The sequence below is a fragment of the Oryctolagus cuniculus genome, chromosome 14 (genome assembly GCF_964237555.1).
Source record: "Oryctolagus cuniculus chromosome 14, mOryCun1.1, whole genome shotgun sequence".
Classification (NCBI taxonomy): Eukaryota; Metazoa; Chordata; class Mammalia; order Lagomorpha; family Leporidae; genus Oryctolagus; species Oryctolagus cuniculus.
This window is the reverse complement of record NC_091445.1, coordinates 34,878,051-34,899,359: the sequence shown is the minus strand read 5'-3', so window position 1 is coordinate 34,899,359 and position 21,309 is coordinate 34,878,051. Positions and strand designations below refer to the sequence as shown.

Here is a 21,309-nt window from a genome sequence, read left to right as displayed (position 1 = left end):
AAGGCCCAGCTAGGGGTGAGGGGATGTGGCCAGGTTCCAAACCCTACATTTAGCTCAGCACGGGGCTGGGACAAACCTGTGCTCAGAGAACCTGACGCTGTCACTCAGGCGCCGGGTCCTTATCCTGGCCATGCTGGGCTGGCTCGATTGCAACCTGAAGAGGCGTCCAGCTGGGCTCGCGCCCCAACCTGTCGCAGCCCATTTCCCGAAGCTGACTGCTGGTGAGGCCTTGAGGGTTTACGGTAGGGAGGCGACTGAGGGGAGGCTGCCGGTCAAGGCAGGGACTGCGGGAGCCTAGAGCCAGGGCGCAGGACCCCTTCCCAGACTTGAATTGTTTTGTGCCGCCCCGCCAGCAGTCGAGCTTCACCCTCTGGCCGCGGATCCGTGCCAGGTGCACTCTGAGCTTATCTCCGCCTTCCTGGTGTCAGTCCCGCCCTTCCTCTGGCAATGGGCAATCGGAGGCCAGCCCGGATCACAGCGCTCCGGGCCGCGGACAGTAACGTCCAGTAGCCTCCCGGGAGCCTTCCGTCCCGGGTGCGCGGAGGACTTGCATGGCGGCAGTGGGGCCGAGGACAGGCCCCAGAGCCGGGGCAGAGGCGCTGGCTCTGGCGACAGAGCTGCAGGGCGAGGCGACGTGCTCCATCTGCCTAGAGCTCTTCCGGGAGCCTGTGTCTGTCGAGTGTGGCCACAGCTTCTGCCGCGCCTGTATCGCGCGCTGCTGGGAGCGCCCGGGCTTAGGGGCCGCCACTGTGCCCCGAGCGCTGCCCTCCCCTCTACCCTGCCCCCAGTGCCGCGAGCCGGTGCGCCCCAGCCAGCTGCGACCCAACCGGCAGCTGGCTGCGGTGGCCACGTTGCTGCGGCGCTTCAGTCTGCCTGCGGCCGCCCCGGGAAAACACGGATCCCCGGAGGCGGCGGTCTCGGGGGCAGCTGTCGGGTGCGCACAGCACGGAGAACCGCTCAAGCTGTACTGCCAGGACGACGGCCGTGCCATTTGCGTGGTGTGCGACCGCGCCCGCGAGCACCGCGAGCACGCGGTGTTGCCTCTGGAGGAGGCGGTGCAGGAAGCCAAGGTGAGCTTGGGTCCCATGCCTACGAGTCTGGAGGACTCCCTGCTCTCGTGTAACCTTTCCGCGCACGCTTATGCGAACGACTGTTTGACAAGCAGTAGGTCCAGGTGAGCCCCTGCCTTGTTTCTCCTATTCCGGGCTGCGGAGCACCAGCTGGGCTCGATCACCTCCCATCCCCCACATCGTTTCCCTCTGGGACCAATAGTGAGCTGCACGCATGACACCTCAGGAACTTTGGCAATTTTCCTAACGTCTGTTCCAGGTCTCTGGCCGAGGATCTTTACCTACAATAATGGTAGAAATCTTTCTCACACAGATACCTCCACTACCCCTACTCTCATCCCTTTCCCTGGAGCATAGCTCTGCTCAAAGTTCCCAAATTTAGTGGAGCCCAGTGGGACGACCCACTGGCGGGCAGGCAGAGAAGTAGACTCTTGGGTTAAACAGAAAGCCTAGAGACCTCTGGTCGGTAATAAGCCGGTTGATTCTGAGTGCCTCCTCGCTGGCTGTTGCTCTGCTGGGCGGTGTAAGCCTAGGTGTGTAAGGAGGCCTTTGGCTCTGGGCAAGCCTGCTCTGCTCCAAAGCCGTAATTCACTGGGCTTTCTATCTGTGGGGAGGAGAGCAGAGGAGACCACAAAGCGGGCTGGGCTGCTGGGAGCCTAGTGTTCTCGCCTCGATTGTGCCCCAGATCCTCTGTAAAAGTGAGGCCCCAGGCCTCTGGAGTTCCCTGCAGCTTCCCACGCAGGCTATATCCATCTTTATTTCCGGAGATGACTTCTACCTGGTGTTCTCCCCAGGGAGTCAGAACCTTCCTTTGGCTGCAAGAAGGCACATGTGGGAGTTTGTACAATCCTTTCCCCACAATGACTCCCTTTTCACCCGCAGGAGCTCTTGGAGTCCAGGCTGAAGGTCTTGAAGAAGGAACTGGAAAACTATGAGGTATTCAGGTCCACTGAAGAGAAGGAGAGCAAGGAACTCCTGGTGAGTGGGATCACCCCTAAGCCCCCAAGGTGGGAGGCCACCACTTCAGGGCTCTGCACCGGTAGTATTGGAGTGTGTGCCTATAGAAGAGCAGGTGGATTTTAGAAAAATAATAGGGTACATGTTATATAACTTATTATACAAACTAGAGATTTTAAGAGTGAAAGGGACTACTGAAATCACTGTAGAACAGCTGGCCTAAACTGGAACTGCCCTGGTGAGTCAGGGTGTGTATTCACTCTAGTGTTATACAGTGTACCTGTTAGGGCATGTAGCAGCGCCTTGTAATTGAACATATTAATATTTATGCATAGAAACATGTATATTCAAACTTTGTGGGAACATAAATAAATAAGGAGCTTTGTATCAGAAGGTATGCTAGAAAAGGAGCAGTGAAAAAAATTTCTATTTTCAGAAGCTTTTTTTTTTTTTTTGAAATTGAGACTAATGAGAAAGGGCTCTGCAGAGGGCTAGAGGTTTGAGGACTTGCTTTTGCAGCAGAGAGTGCTCCTCTCCCATCAAATAGGGACGATATTTTGTCAGTCTTAGAATGGAAAGAAAGGTGAAAAGAGAGTCATTTTTTTAAGGTGAGCAAACATGTGTCATTAGCTGTCATTTTCTATCTTGCAAACTCAATTCTTAGCTCAAGAAATAGGTATTGAAAGAATGAGAAAATCAACTAAGGTCTCTTAGGACAGGGCCATTCACTCTGAAGTTGACAAATGGAGGAAGAGAACTTAAGGATCAGTCTATCCTCAAAGTGAAGGGGGGCAGCAGCACTGTGGCCAGTGGTCTGAAGCGCTGGCATCCTATATGGGTGCCGGTTCAAGTCCCAGTTGCTCCACTTCTGATCCAGATGCTTGCTTAAGCACCTAGGAAAGCAGCGGAGAATGGCCCAAGTCCTTAGGTCTCTGCATCTGCATGAGAGACCTGGAGAAAGCTCCTGGTTCCTGGCTTCAGATCGGTCATTGTGGTTATTTGGGGAGTGAACCTGTGGATGGAAGACAACCCCCCATCTCTACCTCTCTCTGTAACTCTTTCAAATAGAGAAATAAAATAAATCTTAAAAAATAAAAAAGAGAAAATGAGGGAGGCCCCTATGTTCAGATGCCTTGGATCCTTTAAACTGCATTGGTTTACACCTGCATCCCAGAACTTCCCATCTGATCATTCACTTCCCTCAAAAAGGAAGAGCTCACCTCCCACTCCAGACCTTTATCCCTCCTTTGCTAGAGAAAGGAATGTGTAGCTCTTCAGCGAGTTTTACAACCACAACTCAGAGGGCCTTCCCACAGCCTGTGTAACTTCTTTGCTTCTGATACTGCTCCCTAAACCATCACTTGGCATCTTCAACTTCTATCCTCCCCCAAAACCCTGTCCCCAACTTGTGGCCAGCACATTCTTTATAATAATAAAATATTGAGATATTTTTGGCTGTCAGCATCTGATTGGGGTGCTACTGGAATTTAGTGGTAGAGGTCAGAGGTACTGCTAAACATCCTTCAATGTACAGGCAGCTCTTTACAACAAAGAATTATCTGGCCCCATGTCAATAGTGCTGAAGTTAGGAAATCCTGATTTAGAGTTGTCTTATCTTGTATTCTGTTGCTAAAACACAATACAAGAGACTGAATAATTTATAAAGAATAGAAGCTTATTTGGCCTGTGGTTCTGGAGGCTGGGCAACCAAGAGCATGGTGCTGGTATCTGGTGAGGGCCTTTTTGCTGCCTCATAACAAGGCAGAGGGCATCACTTGGCAAGACAAAGCAAGTGTATTAGCTCCAGTCTCTGTTCCTTTGCTTACACAGCTAATGCCATCTAGGGACCTACTCTCATGATCTCATCTAATCTCAGTTACATCTCCAAAGCCTCATATCCAAATTCCATTAACATATGTAGTTTTGGAGTTCTAATACATGAATTTTGGGAGGACATATTCAAACTCTGTGAAGAATATTTGGGTTTAGTTTGGTTAATATTTTCACCTGTGTTATTTCCTAGGAAGGCAATATAGTACAGTTGTGTGTTCAGACCCTGGGATCAGACTCTAGGTTAGAACGCTGGCTTTCTGCTCATTAGTGATATGTCTCTCTGTCTCTTCACCTGTAAAATGAAATAGGAAGTATACTTTACCTCATAAAGAACTCATAGAAGTTTCCATTGAAAAGTAACTTTGGTAGTCAAACTTCTCCTGGTGAGTAGGCCAGAACCCTGCTCACTTGTCACTGGCTATGAAAGGTCTTCTTTACTCTATTAAACTGACTGTTGTCAACTAAAATGATCATAGTCATTTGGAGAATCAAAGTGAAAATACTAAGTTAATTCAGCTAGTCATACTGAGGACTTACACATGGAATAAATCTGAATTTTCTGCTTCACAAGCTAGAGGTAGAGACAGGTCTTCCATCTGCTGATTTGGTTCACTCCCCAAATGAATGCAACAGCTGGAGCTGAGCTGATCCAAACCCAGGAGCTTCTTCCGTGTCTCCCATGTGGATGCAGAGGCCCAAAGACTTGGGCCATTCTCCACTGCACTATCCTCCACTGTTTTCATAGGCACATTAGCAGGGAGGTAGGACTTGAACTGGCTAACCACGCACCCTTTTAGGGTGCCAGTGCTGCAGGCTAGAGCTTTAACCTGCTGTGCCACAGCACTGGCCCCGAAAGTCAGCTTTATATGTGGCTGTCAATTAAAAATCAAGCAGGATACACTCTTTGTTATTAAGGGGTACATTACATTCCCATGTTCTGATGTTATCAATCAGCAGTAAGAGCCAAACAATGGGATGGTTAATCATTCAGACTTTGGGGTCGCTAATCAATTTTCCTATTATGGCTCTAAGACATAAAGTTTACTCCTTTTTAAGGTACAGTAGATGTTTCCTGGGTCACAGTGTGTTTTGAAAAGTCATGTTACCTAGGGTGCACAGACAGTATTCCAGCTTATGTAGCCTTCTGCAGTCACCATTTCAGTCTTAAGTTCACAATATCACACATGTGTTTTTATGAAAAGTTAAACTATCAAGAGTACAAGTCTGTGTCTATAAACAAAGGAGTGAAAAATTCTGTGTATGAAGTTAATGGAAAGAACAGAATGTTAAGCAAAGTAAGTTTGCGCACAGCATATTCTCACTTGGGTCTTTGTATGTGTGGTGCTACCTCTGGTCATTGACACAGGATTTTTCTTCCTTTTCTCTACTTTTCTGCATTTCCTAGGCTTTATATTTTGAGCATGTATTACTATTATAATTGCTGAACAGATAAGGTACTCTTTCAAAAGAAGTAAAGTAAATGGTGAAAGAGTGAAGGGTGATGAAATAAATGTGTTTGAGAAAGAAAAAGCAACCATAGTTTAATCCTTGTAGTGGCTCAGTAAGCGTGAATTTATCCTTCTCACTTTGAAATGAAGAAACTGTTACCCAGGACAGTTCTGGGGAGAATTTGAAGTTATCCTGGTATAGGTGTGGAGTCCAGCTCCAGAGAAACACGCAAGCACACTGATAGCAGGGCAAAGAGCATGTGCTGAGGTTGCTATTGGCACCAAGTTGGGATAGTATTTTAAACAGAGTATGTACATAGCATGTGTGTAGGTGTGATCCCAGAAGCACTGAGGAGAATGAAACTCTGACTACTGTTATGCCTTGAAGCCCAAGAACTCTTGCCTTTCCAACTTCTTCTCCTGAGACAGAAGCAGATGGCAGCTGAGCGAGAGAAGGTTGGGGCAGAGTTCCAGGCGCTGCGGGCCTTCCTGGTGGAGCAGGAGGGCCGGCTCCTGGGCCGCCTGGAAGAGATGTCCAGGGAAGTGACACAGAAGCAGAATGAGAACCTGGCCCAGCTTGGGGCTGAGATTACTCAGCTTTCCAAGCTCAGCAACCAGATCCAGGAGACAGCTCGAAAGCCCGACCTTGACTTCCTCCAGGTGAGTCTGACTCAAGTCAAAAGTTTGAGTCATTTATCCTGAAGCATCAGGAACAGAAGCTAGAAAAGTAAGATTCTGTGAGCTTTTAAAAATCACATGGTCTGGAGTAGAAGGAGTCTAGAGAGTTTTGCTCTTATTCACCTGGAGTTTGAGGTCTAAACAGATATGATAAAACTTTCTTTTCCATGAGCCACAGTAATACATTGTATTTAGTATACTGGTACACATAATTGAAACAAAAGTCTTAGAAAATAATACCTGCCTTTGCTACCTGCACTTTGATTTTTTTAAAAAATTCTATTTTATTTCATAAAAAAAAAAAAGAAGGAGGCTGGTACAGCAGGTTAAACCACCACCTATGATGCTGGCTTCCCATACTGGAGTGCTGGTTAGAATCCCAGATGCTCCACTTCCAGTTCAGCTACCTGCTAGCATGCCTGGGAAGGCAGCAGAAGATGGCCCATGTACTTGGGCCTTTGCCACTCACATGGGAGATCTAGATGGAGTTCCTGGCTGCTGGCTTCAACCTGGTCCAGTCCTGGCTATAGTAGCCATTTGGAGGAATGAACCAGTGGATAAAAGTGTCTTTCCCTCTCTGCCACTCTGCCTTTCAAATAAATAAATCTTTTAAAAAATGGTCACAACCCACCAGATAAACTTTGAAAACCACAAGTGGATCAAGAACAACAATTTAAAAAGATACTGGTCTAAAAGACTGAGTTCTGTAAAGGCTGCAACTGATCTTGGGTGGGTTTGAAGAAGGAGGCAACACTAAGTCTTACCAAATGGCTCAAGAGATGATTCTGTAACAAAGGAGTGCTGTAGAGCTGTGTTGAGGCACATGATTTCCTTACATTGATGAGACACACAGTAGCCAGCCACAGCTGGAAGCCTTTTTTACCCAGTTTCTATTCAGGCTTGAGACCTGGTGTACCTGTGTATTGCATATTCTTTTGGAAGGAGGACAAGGAGAAAATTTAGGTTTCTGAAAGGTGAATGGAGGTAACTTGATACTGATTTGATTTTCTTCTATCTTGTCTTTTAGGAATTCAAAAACACACTAACCAGGTGAGTGAGCCTAACACTTTCTTGGGCCTCTCTGTGCTGCTCTTCTCCTTTCTCACTGAGAACTCTCTTTGTTTTTCATCTCCTGGCCTCTTGTTTGCTGGTCCCTTCAGCTTGCTTACCTGGCCCCTTTCTGAGGTGGCTTCAGCTTGCTTACCTGGCTCCCTTCTGAGGTCCAGCTTTCTCTTTTCCACCTTTCTGCCAAGAGGACCATGTCATCCTAGTCTTCATAGCCCAGGGGGCATGAGATACTGTTCTTGGGCCTTCCTCAGGGTCCCTGTCCTGCAGGTGCAGCAATGTGCCTGGCCCCAAGCCAACTACAGTCTCTTCTGAGTTGAAGAATAAGGTCTGGAATGTTTCCCTCAAGACTTTTGTCTTAAAAGGGCTGCTGAAGAAGTTCAAAGGTAGGGGCCTTGGTGTGGGTCAGGCCATGAAATGTGGATGGCAGTGGTGTGTGTGGTACTTCAGGGGTCCTGAGTGTACCTTTTCCAGAACCTGTGAGAGAAAACAAAAACTGGGGTGTGGGGAGGCCCTGGTGGGAAATCTATTCAGCTTCCCTAGGACACAGAAGAATGAGGAGGAAGAGCTAGGTCAGACCAGCTCCAGGCAAGAGAGGGAATTGGGGGAGGCAGAACTAAAATGCCTGGGCAGCTGCCCCCACCTACCCCTCTCATGCTTGGTCCAACAGCTGCATATCAACTCCTGGTCTCTAGAATACCTAGGGAGGGAGGGAGCTGATGGAATTTAAATGTCAGAAAAGGTGGCGTCCTTGCCAGGCAATCTCTTTTGTCATTTGTACTTTGAATTTTTCCCTTAGAGGATCTTCGAGGAGAACTGGAGAAGGAGGAGAAAGGTATGGACAGGGATTACGATGGTGAGTGCAGAATCCATTTCCTGCCTGTGACTTGCCTCAAGGACCCTGCCAGTCTGCTTTCTTGTTCCTTTTGTCCTTGCCCTGTCAATTTTGATGACCTCATCAAGCAGTGGGGCCTGTTGGCCTGTAAGCTGTGGGTCAGTTAGGAGTAGGATTAGGGGAAGCTTGTCAATTGTCTGGATAAACCTCTGTCCCCTGTCCCTGCTTCAAGACAGAGAATGTCTCTCCTGAGGATGGGGGTTTTATGCTGACAGGGACCCCCAACAGTTCGAGGCCTGGCTGCTCCACTTTCAATCTAGCTCCCTGCTATAGCCTGGGAGGGCAGTGGAGGATGGCCCAAGTCCTTGGGCCCTGCACACACATAGGGGACCTGGAGGAAGCTCTGAGATCCTGGCTTTGGATTGGCCCAGATCTGGCTCAGGCCTTCGTGACCATTTGGGGAGTGGACAAGCAGATGGAGTATCTCTCTCTCTCTGCCTCTGCCTCTGCCTCTCTGTGACTCTGCCTTTCAAATAAATAAATAATCTTAAGAAAAAAAAAGAAAAAAATAAGTTCAGCAGGAAGTCAGGTCAGTGATCCCATATGGTAACAGGAAGGAGGATAATTCTTATTCCTGCAGAACTCTGGAATGTGTGGGATCCAAACTGAAAGGAAGGGAGTAGAAGGCACACAATCCTGATGCTGATGGACAAAGTCAGAGTTTCCCAAGGTAGAATGTAAACCAACTGAAATGATGCTCCTCTTATGCTCAGAGCCTTGCAATGGTCTTTCTCACTCAGGAAAGGCCTTCAAGTCCTTAAGGGGACTGCCCTTACTGTATACTCTCCTCTTCACTTACTCTGAAGCTGCACACCCTCCTTGTTATACCTAGAACGCACCAAGTACATACCTACCTCTGGGCCTTTGCACTGCAGTGGCTGCCTGGCTTCTTTTCTTTTCTTTCTTTTTCTTTTTTTCAGATTTTTTTGTTTGTTTGTTTGAAAGTCAGAGTTACAGAAAGAGGGAGAGACAGAGAGATCTTCCATCCACTGGTTCACCCCCAAATGGCCACACAGCTAGGACTGGACCAGGCTGAAGCCACGGGGGTCACAGATTGGAGCCCATATAGGATTCTGGCATTGCAGAGTGGCTTTACCAGCTATCCACAACCCTGACCCTACTGGCTGCCTCTTGGCCTGCAACACGCTTCCCCCAGATAGCTGCTTGGTTGGCTTCCTCATCTTTTTTATGTCTTTGCTTACCAATAAGACCTACTCTGGCCATTCAAGTTGAAATTGCAACCTGTTATCTTGATTCTTCTTAACTTCTATGTTGATCATTTATTGCCTCTTTCCCTACTAGAAAATAAGCTCCAGGAAGGTAGAGATACTTAGCTGTTTTATTCTCTGTGGTTATTTGCAGGGCCTAGAACAATGCCTGGAACATAGTAATGCTCAGAATAAGTGTATATATTCGAAATTTTTATTATGAAAAATGTGGGGGCTGATGTTGTGGCACAGTGGGTTAAACCACTGCCTGTAATACCAGCATCCCATATTAGAGAGCCAGTTCAAATCATGGTTATTCCACTTCTGATCCAGCTCCCTGCCAATGTACCTGGGAAAGTAGCAGAAGACAGCCCAAGTGGAAGTTCCAGGCTCCTGCCTCAACCTACCCTAGTCCCTGTTGTTGTGACCATTTAGGGAGTGAACCAGCAGATGGGAGATCTCTTTGTCTCTTCCTTTCTCTGTGTCACTCTGCCTTTTAATAAATAAATCTTTAAAAATTTTTAAGAATAAAAGTGGAGAAGAGAGCATAGCAAATGTATGAACTATAATATATCATCAGCAGTTATCAATTCTTGGCTAATATTTTGATAATCATCACTACCCGTTTCTTCCTACTGATTATAAAGAAAATAACAGATAACAAATCATTTCCATAAACATCCTAGTATGTTCTCTCTAAAGACAGACTTTTAAAAACAACCACAAAACTATCATCACACCTAGAACAATTAATGATTCTCTACAGTATCTAGTGTTCCAATTTCTCCAATTTTCTTTTTCATACTTTATTTATTTTCACTTTTTTAATTGAAAGGCAAAGAGACAGTCAGGGTTGGGCCAGGTTGAAGCCAGGATCCTGGAATTCTATCAGGATGTCCCACATGGGTGACAGCGACTGAGTACTTGGGCCATTATCTGCTGCCTCCCAGGATGTGCGTTAGCAGGAGGCTGGTTGGGAAGCAGGGGAACTAGGACTGTAACCAGGTGCTCAGATTTGGGATGCAGGCATCCTAAGTGGGGACTTCACTGCTGAGCCAAATGTCTGTGCCTTTTCTATTGTCTTTTGAAAAAAAAAATTATTGTTGATTTCATTTTATTTGAAAGACAGAGAGACAGAGACAGTGTGATCTTTTACATGCTGGTTCACTCTCCAAGTGCTCACAACAGACCCGACTGGGCCAAGTCAAAACCAGGTGCTCAGAATTTAATCGATGTCTCTCACATGGGTGGCAAGGACCCAAGAACATGAGCCCTCACCTGCTGCTGCCCAGGGTGTTCATTAGCAGGAAGCTGGGACTACAACTAATGCACTCTAGCATAGGATTTGAATGTTCCAAGCAGCATCTCAACCACTGCTTCTAATGTCTGCCCCCTAGTTGTCTTTTAAATTGGATTTGTTGATCTGTTTGAATTGGGACCAAATCAGGTTAACACAATGCATTTGTTTAATTTCAGTAAGTATTTAAGTGGAAAAAGAAAAAGAGTAAAGTACCTAAGTGGCAGAGGCTGGGGAACTGATTGGATTTTTGCTGTGGATGCCAGAAGGATTCTTGGGGGAAAGGGAGATCTGGATGGAGTTACTGGTTCCTGGCTTCAGCCTGGCCCAACCCTGGCTGTTGCAGTATTTGGGGGAGTGAACCAGTGGACGGAAGATCTGACTCTGTCTTAATCTTCCTCTCTGTCACTCTGTCCTTCAAAAAACCAAATAAATAAATAAAAAGAGGCTGCATAGAGCTGAGAGGCAGGAGACTGTGCTAGATGCCTAAAGGGGAACATCTCTCCTTCGTGTCTGCCCTGCAGTGGAGCTCACCTTGGACCCAAACACGGCCAATCCCCGCCTCATTCTCTCTTTGGATCTGAAGAGCGTGCGCCTTGGACAGCGAACACAGGACCTGCCCAACCACCCCTGCCGCTTTGACACCAACACCCGCGTCCTGGCATCCTGCGGCTTTTCCTCTGGGCGGCATCACTGGGAGGTGGAAGTAGGCTCCAAGGATGGCTGGGCCTTTGGAGTGGCTCGTGAGAGTGTGCGTCGTAAGGGCCTCACGCCGTTCACCCCTGAGGAGGGGGTCTGGGCGCTGCAGCTCAACTGTGGGCAGTACTGGGCTGTGACCAGCCCTGAGCGGACGCCCCTCAGCTGTGGGCACCTGTCGAGGGTCAGGGTGGCCCTGGACCTGGAGGTGGGAGCTGTGTCCTTCTACGCGGTGGAGGACATGCGCCACCTCTACACCTTCCGTGTCAACTTTCATGAGCGTGTGTTTCCCCTTTTCTCTGTCTGCTCCACTGGCACCTACTTGCGAATCTGGCCCTGAAGGGCATTGCCCAGCCTTGTAGGAGGTGGGATGAGTCAGTCATGGATCTCCACACTTCTACCCCAGAATGCCTAAGAGGAGCTGATATGGGACACAGCACTGGAAGTGTGAGAATGAATGATTGAGGAACTGGACCCTGTGGCCAACTGAGCAGGGGAAGAGCTGCCTTGGACCTTGGAGCATGTCTCTCCCTGCTAACAGCATGTGGATGGGCATGAATTGAGATGGTGGAGGCAGCGAGAACAAGAGCATAGCTCTTTACAGAAATGCTTCCTATAAGGCCCTGCAACAATGTCAAACCCTGGTCTTGTGCTGTCCTCCTTGGCAAGGGGGCAGGTTTAGGTTTTGGGTAGCCAAATTCATAATCACTTCTGCTTTGCTTCTTGTCAGCTGCCAGCTCTACCTTAAGAGGTCATGAGACCTCTGTATTCAGCTGGCCTGGGAAGTTGTGCAAGAGAAGCACTCAACTCCCAGCTCAGAGGACAATCTGGGCCAGAACTGGAAGGAGACCCTTAACCCATGTAAGGAAAATCCCAGGAAAACAGTGTATGGCATTGCTACTGTCCAGTATCCCTTAGTCTGATGAAACAGAGTGATAAGTGCCTCACTGACCACAGTGATGATTAACTACTCACAGATACCCAACTGCCCTTCCAGTGCCAAAGTAGTGTCCCTCAGGTAAGGGGATTAATGATTCTGGAATTTTGAAAAAGAAGTTGGCACAGATGCAATTAGAACCAGCACAGAAATGCACAGAGCATAAACATGTTCCTAGCAGACCCTTTTGGGAACTTGCCAAATGCACGCCAAAAGCAGGCTGTGCCCTGGTGGTCATTCTCCTATCCACCCTCATTATCTCTTGACTAATTGTTCTTCAACTTCTAGATTGTTGTGCTTTTGGGAGGGTGGTGATGGACTGTTCCCTGCATAGTACTCCTCTGTGAAGGCGGACAGATAGATGAAAATACAAACTGTGAGCACATGTCTCAGTGTGGCTTGGCTCATTTTCTACTCCTTCAGGTTGAGTGCAGCAGAACAATCATGAGCAACAGTTTCTGCTAAAGTCTTACATGTGTGTTTATGTATGTGAGGAGTGTGCACACATATATTTGTATCTCAGATTTGGGAGGCATATTTGCATTTTGAAAAGGGCATTTATGAGCAGGTGCATAAGGTTTAGCTGTTACAGACCTAGGTCATTTTGATCATACACTACCACTGATTTGCTGTTGTTAAATATTAACCACCCCAAATTTAGGGGTGGGTATCAGTGCCAGTGTCAGACCTAATTATCTTGCACCGGTTGTTTAGACAGATGTGTTGGCATGCAGAGACAGTGACAGTTGAATAGTCCTGTCTTCAAGTGTCATGGGCTTTAATGCTCTATCCTTTGAGAAGTTTGAAGCATGTGGGGGCAGTCAGAACACTGTTCTAAAGCTGGAATCAGTTAACATGGCACCAAGCAATCAGAACCCAGTATCTTATGAGCTGGGTACAGGACCCTTTAAGTCCAGCCTACAGCAGCATTACAGAAGCTAAATCCTATGCCTTGTGCATACATGGAGAGTAATTCTACAACACTGTAGGCAATGCATATTTTTTTCAAAATTTTTAATGCTTTTTTATTTAGTAAGTATAAATTTCCAAAGCACAACTTTTGTATTATAGCAGCTTTTCCCCCCCATAACCACCCTCCCACCTGCAACCATCCCATCTCCCACTCCCTCTCCCATCTCATTCTTAATCAAGATTCATTTTCAATTATCTTTATATACAGAAGATCAATTTAGTATATACTAAGTAAAGATTTCAACAGTTTGCACCCACACAGAAACACAGAGTATAAAGTACTGTTTGAGTACTAGTTATACCTTTAATTCACATAGTATAACACATTAAGGACAGAGATCCTTAGGTCATACACTGGCACTGATACCCACCCCTAAATTTGGGGAGTAAGTGCACAGTGACTCCCGTTGTTGATTTAACAATTGACACTCTTATTTATGATGTCTTATTTATGAGGCACTTGTCATGAGCCGCCAAGGCTATGGAAGCCTCTTGAATTCACCAACTCCGATCTTATTTAGACAAGGCCATAGTCAAAGTGAAAGTTCTCTCCTCCCTTCAGAGAAAAGTACCTCCTTCTTTGATGGCCTGTTCTTTCCACTGGGATCTTACAGAGATCTTTCATTTAGGTGGTTTTTTTTTTTTTTTTTTTTTTCAGAGTGTCTTGGCTTTCCATGCCTGAAATACTCTCATGCGCTTTTTAGCCAGATCCGAATGCCTTAAGGGCTGATTCTGAGGCCAGAGAATGCATGTTTTAAAACCACTGATTCCCACGAGGAAATCGCATTTCTAACATTCACTTGCTAAGTCAATCACCTAATATCATCAGCTCTAATGTATTTCGGTTTATATGGCTTTTTGGATGAGTGTCACAATTCCCTTTGTTCCATTTAATGACTGTCAAGCATATCACATTACAAGTCTCAGAAGGTGGGATGCCTAGTGGAAGGGCCGTGTGCACCTGTAGGGACAGGTCTGGCAACTGTTGGGTGGCTGCGTCTGTGTGTACTTTCAGTTTTTGTGTTTGTAAGTGAGATTTTCTATCAGAGAATCTTTGCAGAATAACTGCATAGATATCTATACATATCTGAAGAAATCTGACAACAAAGTAACAACTGCATATGGAGGGGAAGGCATGTTCTCTCTTGGTCACCATGGCAGTGCAGTGAATCGGGTGGTGCAACGCTAGTGTGAAAACATAGATGGGTACAGTCTCCTTTCCTATCTTTTGGGTGTTGTGAGACGTTTTGGTCTCTGTTCTACCTCTTAGTCCCAGATGCCTGAGAGCTGAAGAGTCCCGAGAACCCAGGCAGCTGCTACCACACAGACCCTCACAAGGATCTAGAGCATCCAGACTCCGATGCACCCAATGCTTGTCTCCGGCGTGACCCAGGAACCCACGTCATTTGGTCTTGCAGGGACCAGATGGCCATAGGGCAGGGTGGACCATCAGGCCAAGGTCTACTGTGTGGAGCCACCACGTTCTTTCCTGCCCCAGGGACTCCTGTCTGCCATCGTCTTATTCTCCACACAGTAGACCTTGTGTGGGCTCTTCACGGATCCTTAGAGACCACCTTCTGAGGTCAAGGCATGCCCTAAGGGTTGCTTTTCCTTAATTTGTCTAGAAGAGGAGGCATTACTTAGCCCCTCTCTCCGGATCCTTGACCCACTCTCTCTCAACACCACTTCCAAACACCCAGTCCTTTTGATTCCTCCACCACTCCCTGTCCGCCTCTACCTCTTGGTCCCTCTGTTCCCTCAACCCGCGGCCCATCCCGGGTCCCACATTACCAGCTCAGATCTGGATTCCCCGCAGGACACACCTACCGACTTCTCTCCCTAGTCCTTTTTACTGCCTGATCCCTGGACTCTGACACAAAACGCGTTAAGACTTGCAACTCTGCCTCCAGCCGGCGACCACCAACTAATACCGCAGCTCCACATGGCTCCGCCCACCGGAAGCACTGCTCCCCCCTTCCCAGTCCTTTCGCCCCCCCCGCACGCGCATGCGCACAACGCCGGTTTTCTCTGCAGACCCCTTCCGCCGGTCTTTGGGGATAACTGACATATATCAACATTGCAGGCCAGGCGGCAGCAACTGAGATAAAAGACGCTGACTGTATTTCCAATGATGTGGCACTTCAACTCGCCACTTGGTGTTCTGCGACTGCGCAGCCGTGAGAATGGCGTCAATTGCTCGTGCGCACAGGCTTTGCTTGTGGCTGGCTCCATAGCTCAGGGGTTAGAGCACTGGTCTTGTAAACCAGGGGTCGCGAGTTCAAATCTCGCTGGGGCCTGCTCCAGGCTTTTTTTTCCCTTATTCCCCCCCACTTTTTCTGAGAAATAGAAAAGCGAAACGAACCAAGTTAATTTACAACTATGTGGAGGCTGAGTCTTGGCCGAACTGCCTGAGCTTTACGACTCAAGTACCTGACTGTTATTTTATTTTCGGAAGTCGCGTGCACTGCATCCTTACCCTTCGTCCACAGTCTGCTCTGGCCGAGTCCTGTGGTTAACCTGTGGCTCATCTCCACCCCTGCTCGCTTTCATCCTGTCACCCTACTCCGATTTGGAGTTTGCCCTCATCTCTTGTCCTTTCTTCTTTCCAGGATGGGACCTACTGTCCCTCTCTTTGGAAAGAAGACGATACTCACTCACCCCTTCCCACACCCGGTTTGCCTTCCCTTCCCGTGCGCGCTGAGTTAGGTCTGCCTTCTGATCGCCGAGCGGTGTGTCCTAGTCCTCTCGGCCCTTACCATCTTCGTGTTGTAAGCATTTGCTTTTGCCCTCGGTGGAATTATTCTATGTAAAGACAGTGCAAGCAGGACTTAAAAGGCTCTTAGTTTGTAAAAACATGTTTACTTTCTTATAAACCAACAAACCAGACAATTATATGCTGGCCGTCTGACTCTGAGGTTCCAAAACAAAAACCGGATCCGGTGCACCAGAGAGAGAAAACCACTCCTGAACAACTGGGTAGAAGCCCGAGGGGATGGAGAACAAAGTGCGTATGAAGGGGAGGGAGCTGGGGTCTGCGACCCACGCCGGAAGGCACACGCTTCCCTGCTTCCTCCTTCTAAAGAACCCAGACTCTGGTCACGACTCGAACAGACTCGTTCGGAATAGGCCAGGACCCCCGCGCACTGGGGGACCCCAAGGTCTGACCCCCAGGAAGGCCATCTCATTGTGGAAGCCGGAATTCGGGGACATGGCGGACTACCCAAGGGACTGAAATACGGCCACCTCCCTACTAGCACCATAGATTCCCGGGGTGACCGCGTGGAGGGTGTTGGCAGCTGGTCCCTGATAGTAGCTGGACAAACTGATGAACGCCGCGTCTTGCTCTCGTTGGGGCTCACTCTGGGCGCGACAGCAGCGCCTAAGCCAGGCGGCCGATATATTCACCGGTCACCCGGCAGGATCAGCCGGCCGCCGGGGGAAGTGCGGAGGGCGGATTCCTAGGCTTACGCCGCGATCAGCTGGTGGCGGAGGCCTGAGTACAGAGCGTGGAGGGCAGCAAGATGGAAGGGATCAGTTCCCGTGGGATGTTCACCTAGGCAGGGGCCGAAGGCCAACGACGGAAGACACAAAGAGGCGCCAGTGGAGCGGTCAGCGCAGAGGAGTGAGCAAGATGCCCGGGAATGGAAATGGAAACCTGAGCACTTTTATAGGAGTTTGTCCCTAAGACCTGCGTTTCCCACAGTGTATAACAATGTAGGAATTGTCCCTGCAAGTAGCACCAAACCAAACCAAACCAAACCAAACAGAAAAATCAAAAACCAAAAAAACCCTGTGAATCAGCTCTAAGAGGACTAGTGCGAATTTCACAGCAGAGAGTCCCAATCTGTTTTTGTTGTTGCTATTTTCAGCTACCAGATAAATCAGTACAGTTTCGTGCCTCAAGTCTGAGGCCATGGAGAAGGAGGCCGCTCCGGCGGGATCCGGCACCGGTACAAACTAGGGGGGCTGCGCGCCAGCCTCGGCGTTACTTCCGGGACGGCGGGGGTTCCAGGCCAATTGTCAATTCTCCCCTACGCTTCGCTACGTTTTCTGAACATTTAGCAAAAACCCATGTAATGCTTTTTATATTTTTATAGAACAGTAGAGAACCCCACCTCTTTACCAGAATCCCGAGCCTGAAGGGACTACTCGGATTCCCACTTCGCTTTTCTTGAGCTAGACCGTCCAGTGTGCCCATTTGAGTTCATTCTCATTTGAGTTCATTCTCGCAGCCCTCGGGCTCTCACAGCCTATGCGCCTAGCCCCCGGCCGCCGGGTCGCGCCGCTGCCGCTGCCGCTGCCGCTGCCGCCTGCAGCCGGAGCACTCGTCCGGAGGCGTAGCTCTCGGAGCGTTCGCAATGCGCTGGCTGCATGCGGCTGAGCTAGTGGTGTAGGCGGCGGTGAATAAAACAGGTCGGGCTTGGGGGACTCCCACACCACCCAAGCGTTGTAAACTGGCAAATGAGCCACATGGAAAAGGATCAGGGTTCCCGCCAAAAGCCTCGATGAGTTGGCTCGTTGGTCTAGGGGTATGATTCTCGCTTTGGGTGCGAGAGGTCCCGGGTTCAAATCCCGGACGAGCCCATTGCTTTTTCACTTCCTGTTACCTGTCTCTGTGGTTCCTAAGAAACCGCCAAGAATATTTGGGGAGGGCATGGAGTTGGAGGCGAACACAAATAAGAGACTGAAGGAGCCCTCCTAGGAACTTGTAGATGCTAATGACAGGCTAAATGTAGAGCCCAGTGCGATTGTCCTTGTCGGTCCTAGGTGTCCACTTTTCGCAGGTGGCAATTGAAATTCAATAAACTTAGGGCTTTGCTAACGATCAAGTAAGTTTTGGCGCAGCACAGGGTCGCTATCTTCTGTAGTGTAGTGGTTATCACGTTTGCCTCACACGTGCGAGGGCCCAGGTTGGAAGCCGGGCGGGAACACTTGCAAACCCTTTTTTGGGGGGTGGGATAGGTGGAGTGAAAGATTCTCTAACATTCATTACATTGGAGGAAAGTTGGAGAATCTTCCAGAACATCCAACCACTTACCTCCATCTGGTTAGAGAACTCATGTAGAGAAATACCGACACCACTGCTTTCTCTCAGCTCTTAGGGAACCACACAAACCTGAACCCACCTCACTTGCTGCCGAGGACACCCGGGCACATGGATCTGGCTATGGTCCAGTTTACAACCACATGCTTCTTAAACAGATTCCAGATTCCAAACAAGCGTGGGGGCGACAGCAAGTTCAACTGTCTTCCTTTTGCAAAATCTCGAGAGAAAAAGTAAGCGATCTCAACCCATTTGGCAGTGGTAGGATTTCCCCAGCTGCCTCTCCCTGACTGGAGCCTTATTCCCGCAGCGGCTTAGACAGCGGGACCACGCTACCGGCTTGCTGGTACTGCCCTATGTGTGTGTATTTCTCCCATATAAATAATGAACTCAGGGTTCGTGGACAAACAGCTTAGTGGCGAATCATCTCAGAAACACATCTTGTAGAGCAGAATTCGCTAGGCCACTGCCACAGGCGTGGAAACAGCTCCAGGAACGCTATGACAAGGAGGGTTCGTGAGCGAGCCTGCAAGGTTTGCGTTAGTGGGAAGAACACTGAAGTTGTAAGGCCGTTGGGGAGTGGGTGTGAGAACAGGGAAAGCCTTCTACACTTTCACCTTAAACAATATATTTCGATAACTGTGAACTGTATTGTTTCTATAAACTAAAAGAGGAAGTGAGGGAGAACCTGCACATCCATTTCCATTTTTTTAAAAAAGTAACTCCCTCCCCCCCCCCCCCCCTCCGCCGTGAAGATGATATACTCAGATGTGTCTCTGGTGTTCCCATAGGCTGCTGTCCACCCAATTCTGCTGTTTGATGTTTCCACCCTTTAAACAAATTTCCCAGATCAAGGCATCAAGGTACCAAACACCTGAATGCACACTATAGGGAATTTTTTTTCCTGATTAGAAGAATCAATTTTTAAAAATTAGCAAAATCTAGGAAAACCTATAGAAAAAAAAAACCCCACACCTAAATCCATAACTCAGAGCTAACCATCAATATTAGTGGATGAATCTCAAGTTTGTTTTTCTATTGATTTTTCCCTGCACCAATATATCTATATCCTTAGTTGTGATCTGCTGTAGATACAGATTTGGATTATCTTTTTAAAGTTAGATTTGCTTCTCCCCAAATTTCATTTGAATTCCAGATCAAATTCCAAAATATGAAAGAGCCCAATTTCTGATTCTGGGACAGAGACTTGGAGAAATTCAAAGAAGGGAGGGTCACCAGTGCTACAGTAGAATAACATGCAATTACTGCTACATCCCCGTGCAGATATTTCCCATTATGCAGGTCACTTAATGTAGAGATTACAGTGTGACTCTTTTTTTTTGGTTGGAATAAATTTATTTCATCTGTCTGTAAACAAGGTGTTTTAATAGTTATGGCATTTTTTAAATGCATATTAAATCAGGTGAGTTAGACTGTATCCCAGATGTAACAAAGTGCAGGGAAAGAAATGGACAAATCAGCAACAAGATTTGTTTTTAAATCTGTACATTATCCACAAGGCCCAAACAATAGAAGCAAATACTAGAATGTCCCTGACGTAGTGCCATTCGAAAGAAACCCTTAATAGGTCAGTTAAAATCCATCTCACAACAGCAACAGTTCATTTTAACAATAGTATGGCACGGAATACATATGGAAAAAATTCATCACAAGACAGCCAAGTCCACAATAATGCAACTTCATATAAAAACTCAAGCTGCAAATAAAAATTGGTCCTATGAAGAACGAACTGGACACACTCCAGATGGTTATGTTGGGATATCTAATGTCCATAATGGCAGCCTTTTACAATTTTACTAAAGAGTAGAAGCTGGTGTGCAAAGAAAAAGGAACAAACATCTGAGCTACTACAGTGATGGAATGTCCCTGGGGATTAATCAATCTAGTACAGTCATGGGAGGAAGTGCCTTTTGCTCTTGGTTTGTAGTTGCACTCTTTACACGTCCTATAGACATTATGAAAAAAGGTTTGTCTCTACTCAAATGCAACAACAATACGAAAAGCAAATTCCTGCAGTTCTCAATAGCTCGTCAACAAAAAGGGTATTAATTGGGTAAATTAACCAGGCACTGCATGAAAGAAGATGGACTCAAACCAAATACCTCATGTGCGAAGCAGTGGGTAGGAGGAGAGGAGTGAAGGAAAGATACATGCAAGTTTTCCTCCCAACCATGTGCTATGAAAGGAAGACTACGTGAGCCAAATAAATGCTCAAAGAGCTGAAAAAACACTGATCAAATTAGATTGTACAACCGGCACCTTGCTTAATATTAACTTATTTTAGTAATAAATATCCCATTAATTGCTAAGACAATGTAATGCCCAACTTGGCATGCTCCCTCCCCCCAATTTCAAGGTATCATGCAAATCATTATTGTGCTGCAATTATGTTGCCAGGTGAGGGTTGGTTACATACAGTGGTTAACATACAAGTGATCCATTGGGCAAACAGGAATATGACTTTAGAAAATAGGTAAAGAAAAGTTAGCTACCATCTATAGTCTGGTAGCACTGTGACCATATTTGGGGTGGTGATGAAGACAGCTGCTAGGTAGATGGGGAGAGGCTGCTTACCCATCAGACCTCCTCAGGTATAAAGCGAGTTCATATGCTTTCTTGTTAAGTGTGCCTCTGTGGACACCTTCCTTTCCCATGACTATAACCAATGCTGGAGTACACAAGGAAACAAAACAAAAGTGAACAGAATTATTTAAGAGGGGGAGGGCAGAAAGAAAGACACCTTTCCCCACCAACAGAGGGATACAAATACAGTGTGACTCTTAACAACTGCGTATAGCGCTGTTTTTTTTTTTTTTTAAGCATTTGACATGGTTTAACTTTTAAAATTTAATTACATTTTATTTGAAGGAGAGGGGAGACAGGATTTGGAGACAGAGAGCTCTTCCATCTGCTGGTTCTTTCCCCCAAATTCCTGCAACAGCCTGGGTCCAGATAGTCCAAAGTCAGGAACTGATCTGGGTCTTTCATGTGGGTAGAAGAAAAAGTGCTTGAACCATTAACTGCTACCTCCCAAGGTGAGCATTAGCAGGGAGCTGGAATTAGAAGAGGAGCTGGGACAGAGATGGTCTCAGCTGATTATTTTGTATTTTAGTAACTTGACATCCACTCAATGGAGTCATCTCTGCTCACAGTGAGTCCCTCTGTGTGGATTAGGAAGTGTACCTGTA

General features: G+C 47.3%; 1 protein-coding gene and 2 non-coding genes across 8 annotated transcripts; all 3 read left to right on the top strand.

The window, feature by feature from the left end:
- Positions 1 to 99: 99 nt before the first annotated feature.
- On the top strand, positions 100 to 12,469 carry TRIM7 (tripartite motif containing 7). Of its 6 annotated transcripts, none has more exons than XM_070056539.1 (7): positions 100 to 221; positions 1,953 to 2,048; positions 5,738 to 5,968; positions 7,014 to 7,036; positions 7,322 to 7,437; positions 7,851 to 7,886; positions 10,976 to 12,469. In XM_070056539.1, exons 3-7 carry the CDS (start codon positions 5,744 to 5,746, stop codon positions 11,485 to 11,487), a joined length of 912 nt encoding a protein of 303 aa, XP_069912640.1. In that variant the 5' UTR covers positions 100 to 221; positions 1,953 to 2,048; positions 5,738 to 5,743; the 3' UTR covers positions 11,488 to 12,469. The 6 variants fall into 6 exon arrangements, 4 of the variants coding, with proteins under 4 accessions (XP_069912640.1, XP_002713928.3, XP_008260228.3 ...); XR_007922650.2 differs by having other exon boundaries at positions 118 to 1,070; positions 7,306 to 7,437; XR_517741.4 differs by having other exon boundaries at positions 118 to 1,070; positions 7,306 to 7,437; positions 7,851 to 7,907.
- Positions 12,470 to 15,280: 2,811 nt separating this feature from the next.
- TRNAT-UGU (transfer RNA threonine (anticodon UGU)) lies at positions 15,281 to 15,353 on the top strand. The gene has a single exon. It is a non-coding gene; the product is annotated as a tRNA-Thr (tRNA).
- A 2,215-nt stretch (positions 15,354 to 17,568) lies between these two features.
- TRNAP-UGG (transfer RNA proline (anticodon UGG)) lies at positions 17,569 to 17,640 on the top strand. The gene has a single exon. It is a non-coding gene; the product is annotated as a tRNA-Pro (tRNA).
- Positions 17,641 to 21,309: the final 3,669 nt, after the last annotated feature.

Coding starts and splice junctions, on each gene's coding strand:
- TRIM7 (XM_008262006.3), top strand. CDS start 552: ATGGCGGCAGTGGGGCCGAGGACAGGCCCCAGAGCCGGGGCAGAGGCG. Junction 5,969..7,013: donor CCGACCTTGACTTCCTCCAG/GTGAGTCTGACT, acceptor CTTGTCTTTTAG/GAATTCAAAAACACACTAAC. Junction 7,908..10,975: donor TATGGACAGGGATTACGATG/GTGAGTGCAGAA, acceptor TCTGCCCTGCAG/TGGAGCTCACCTTGGACCCA.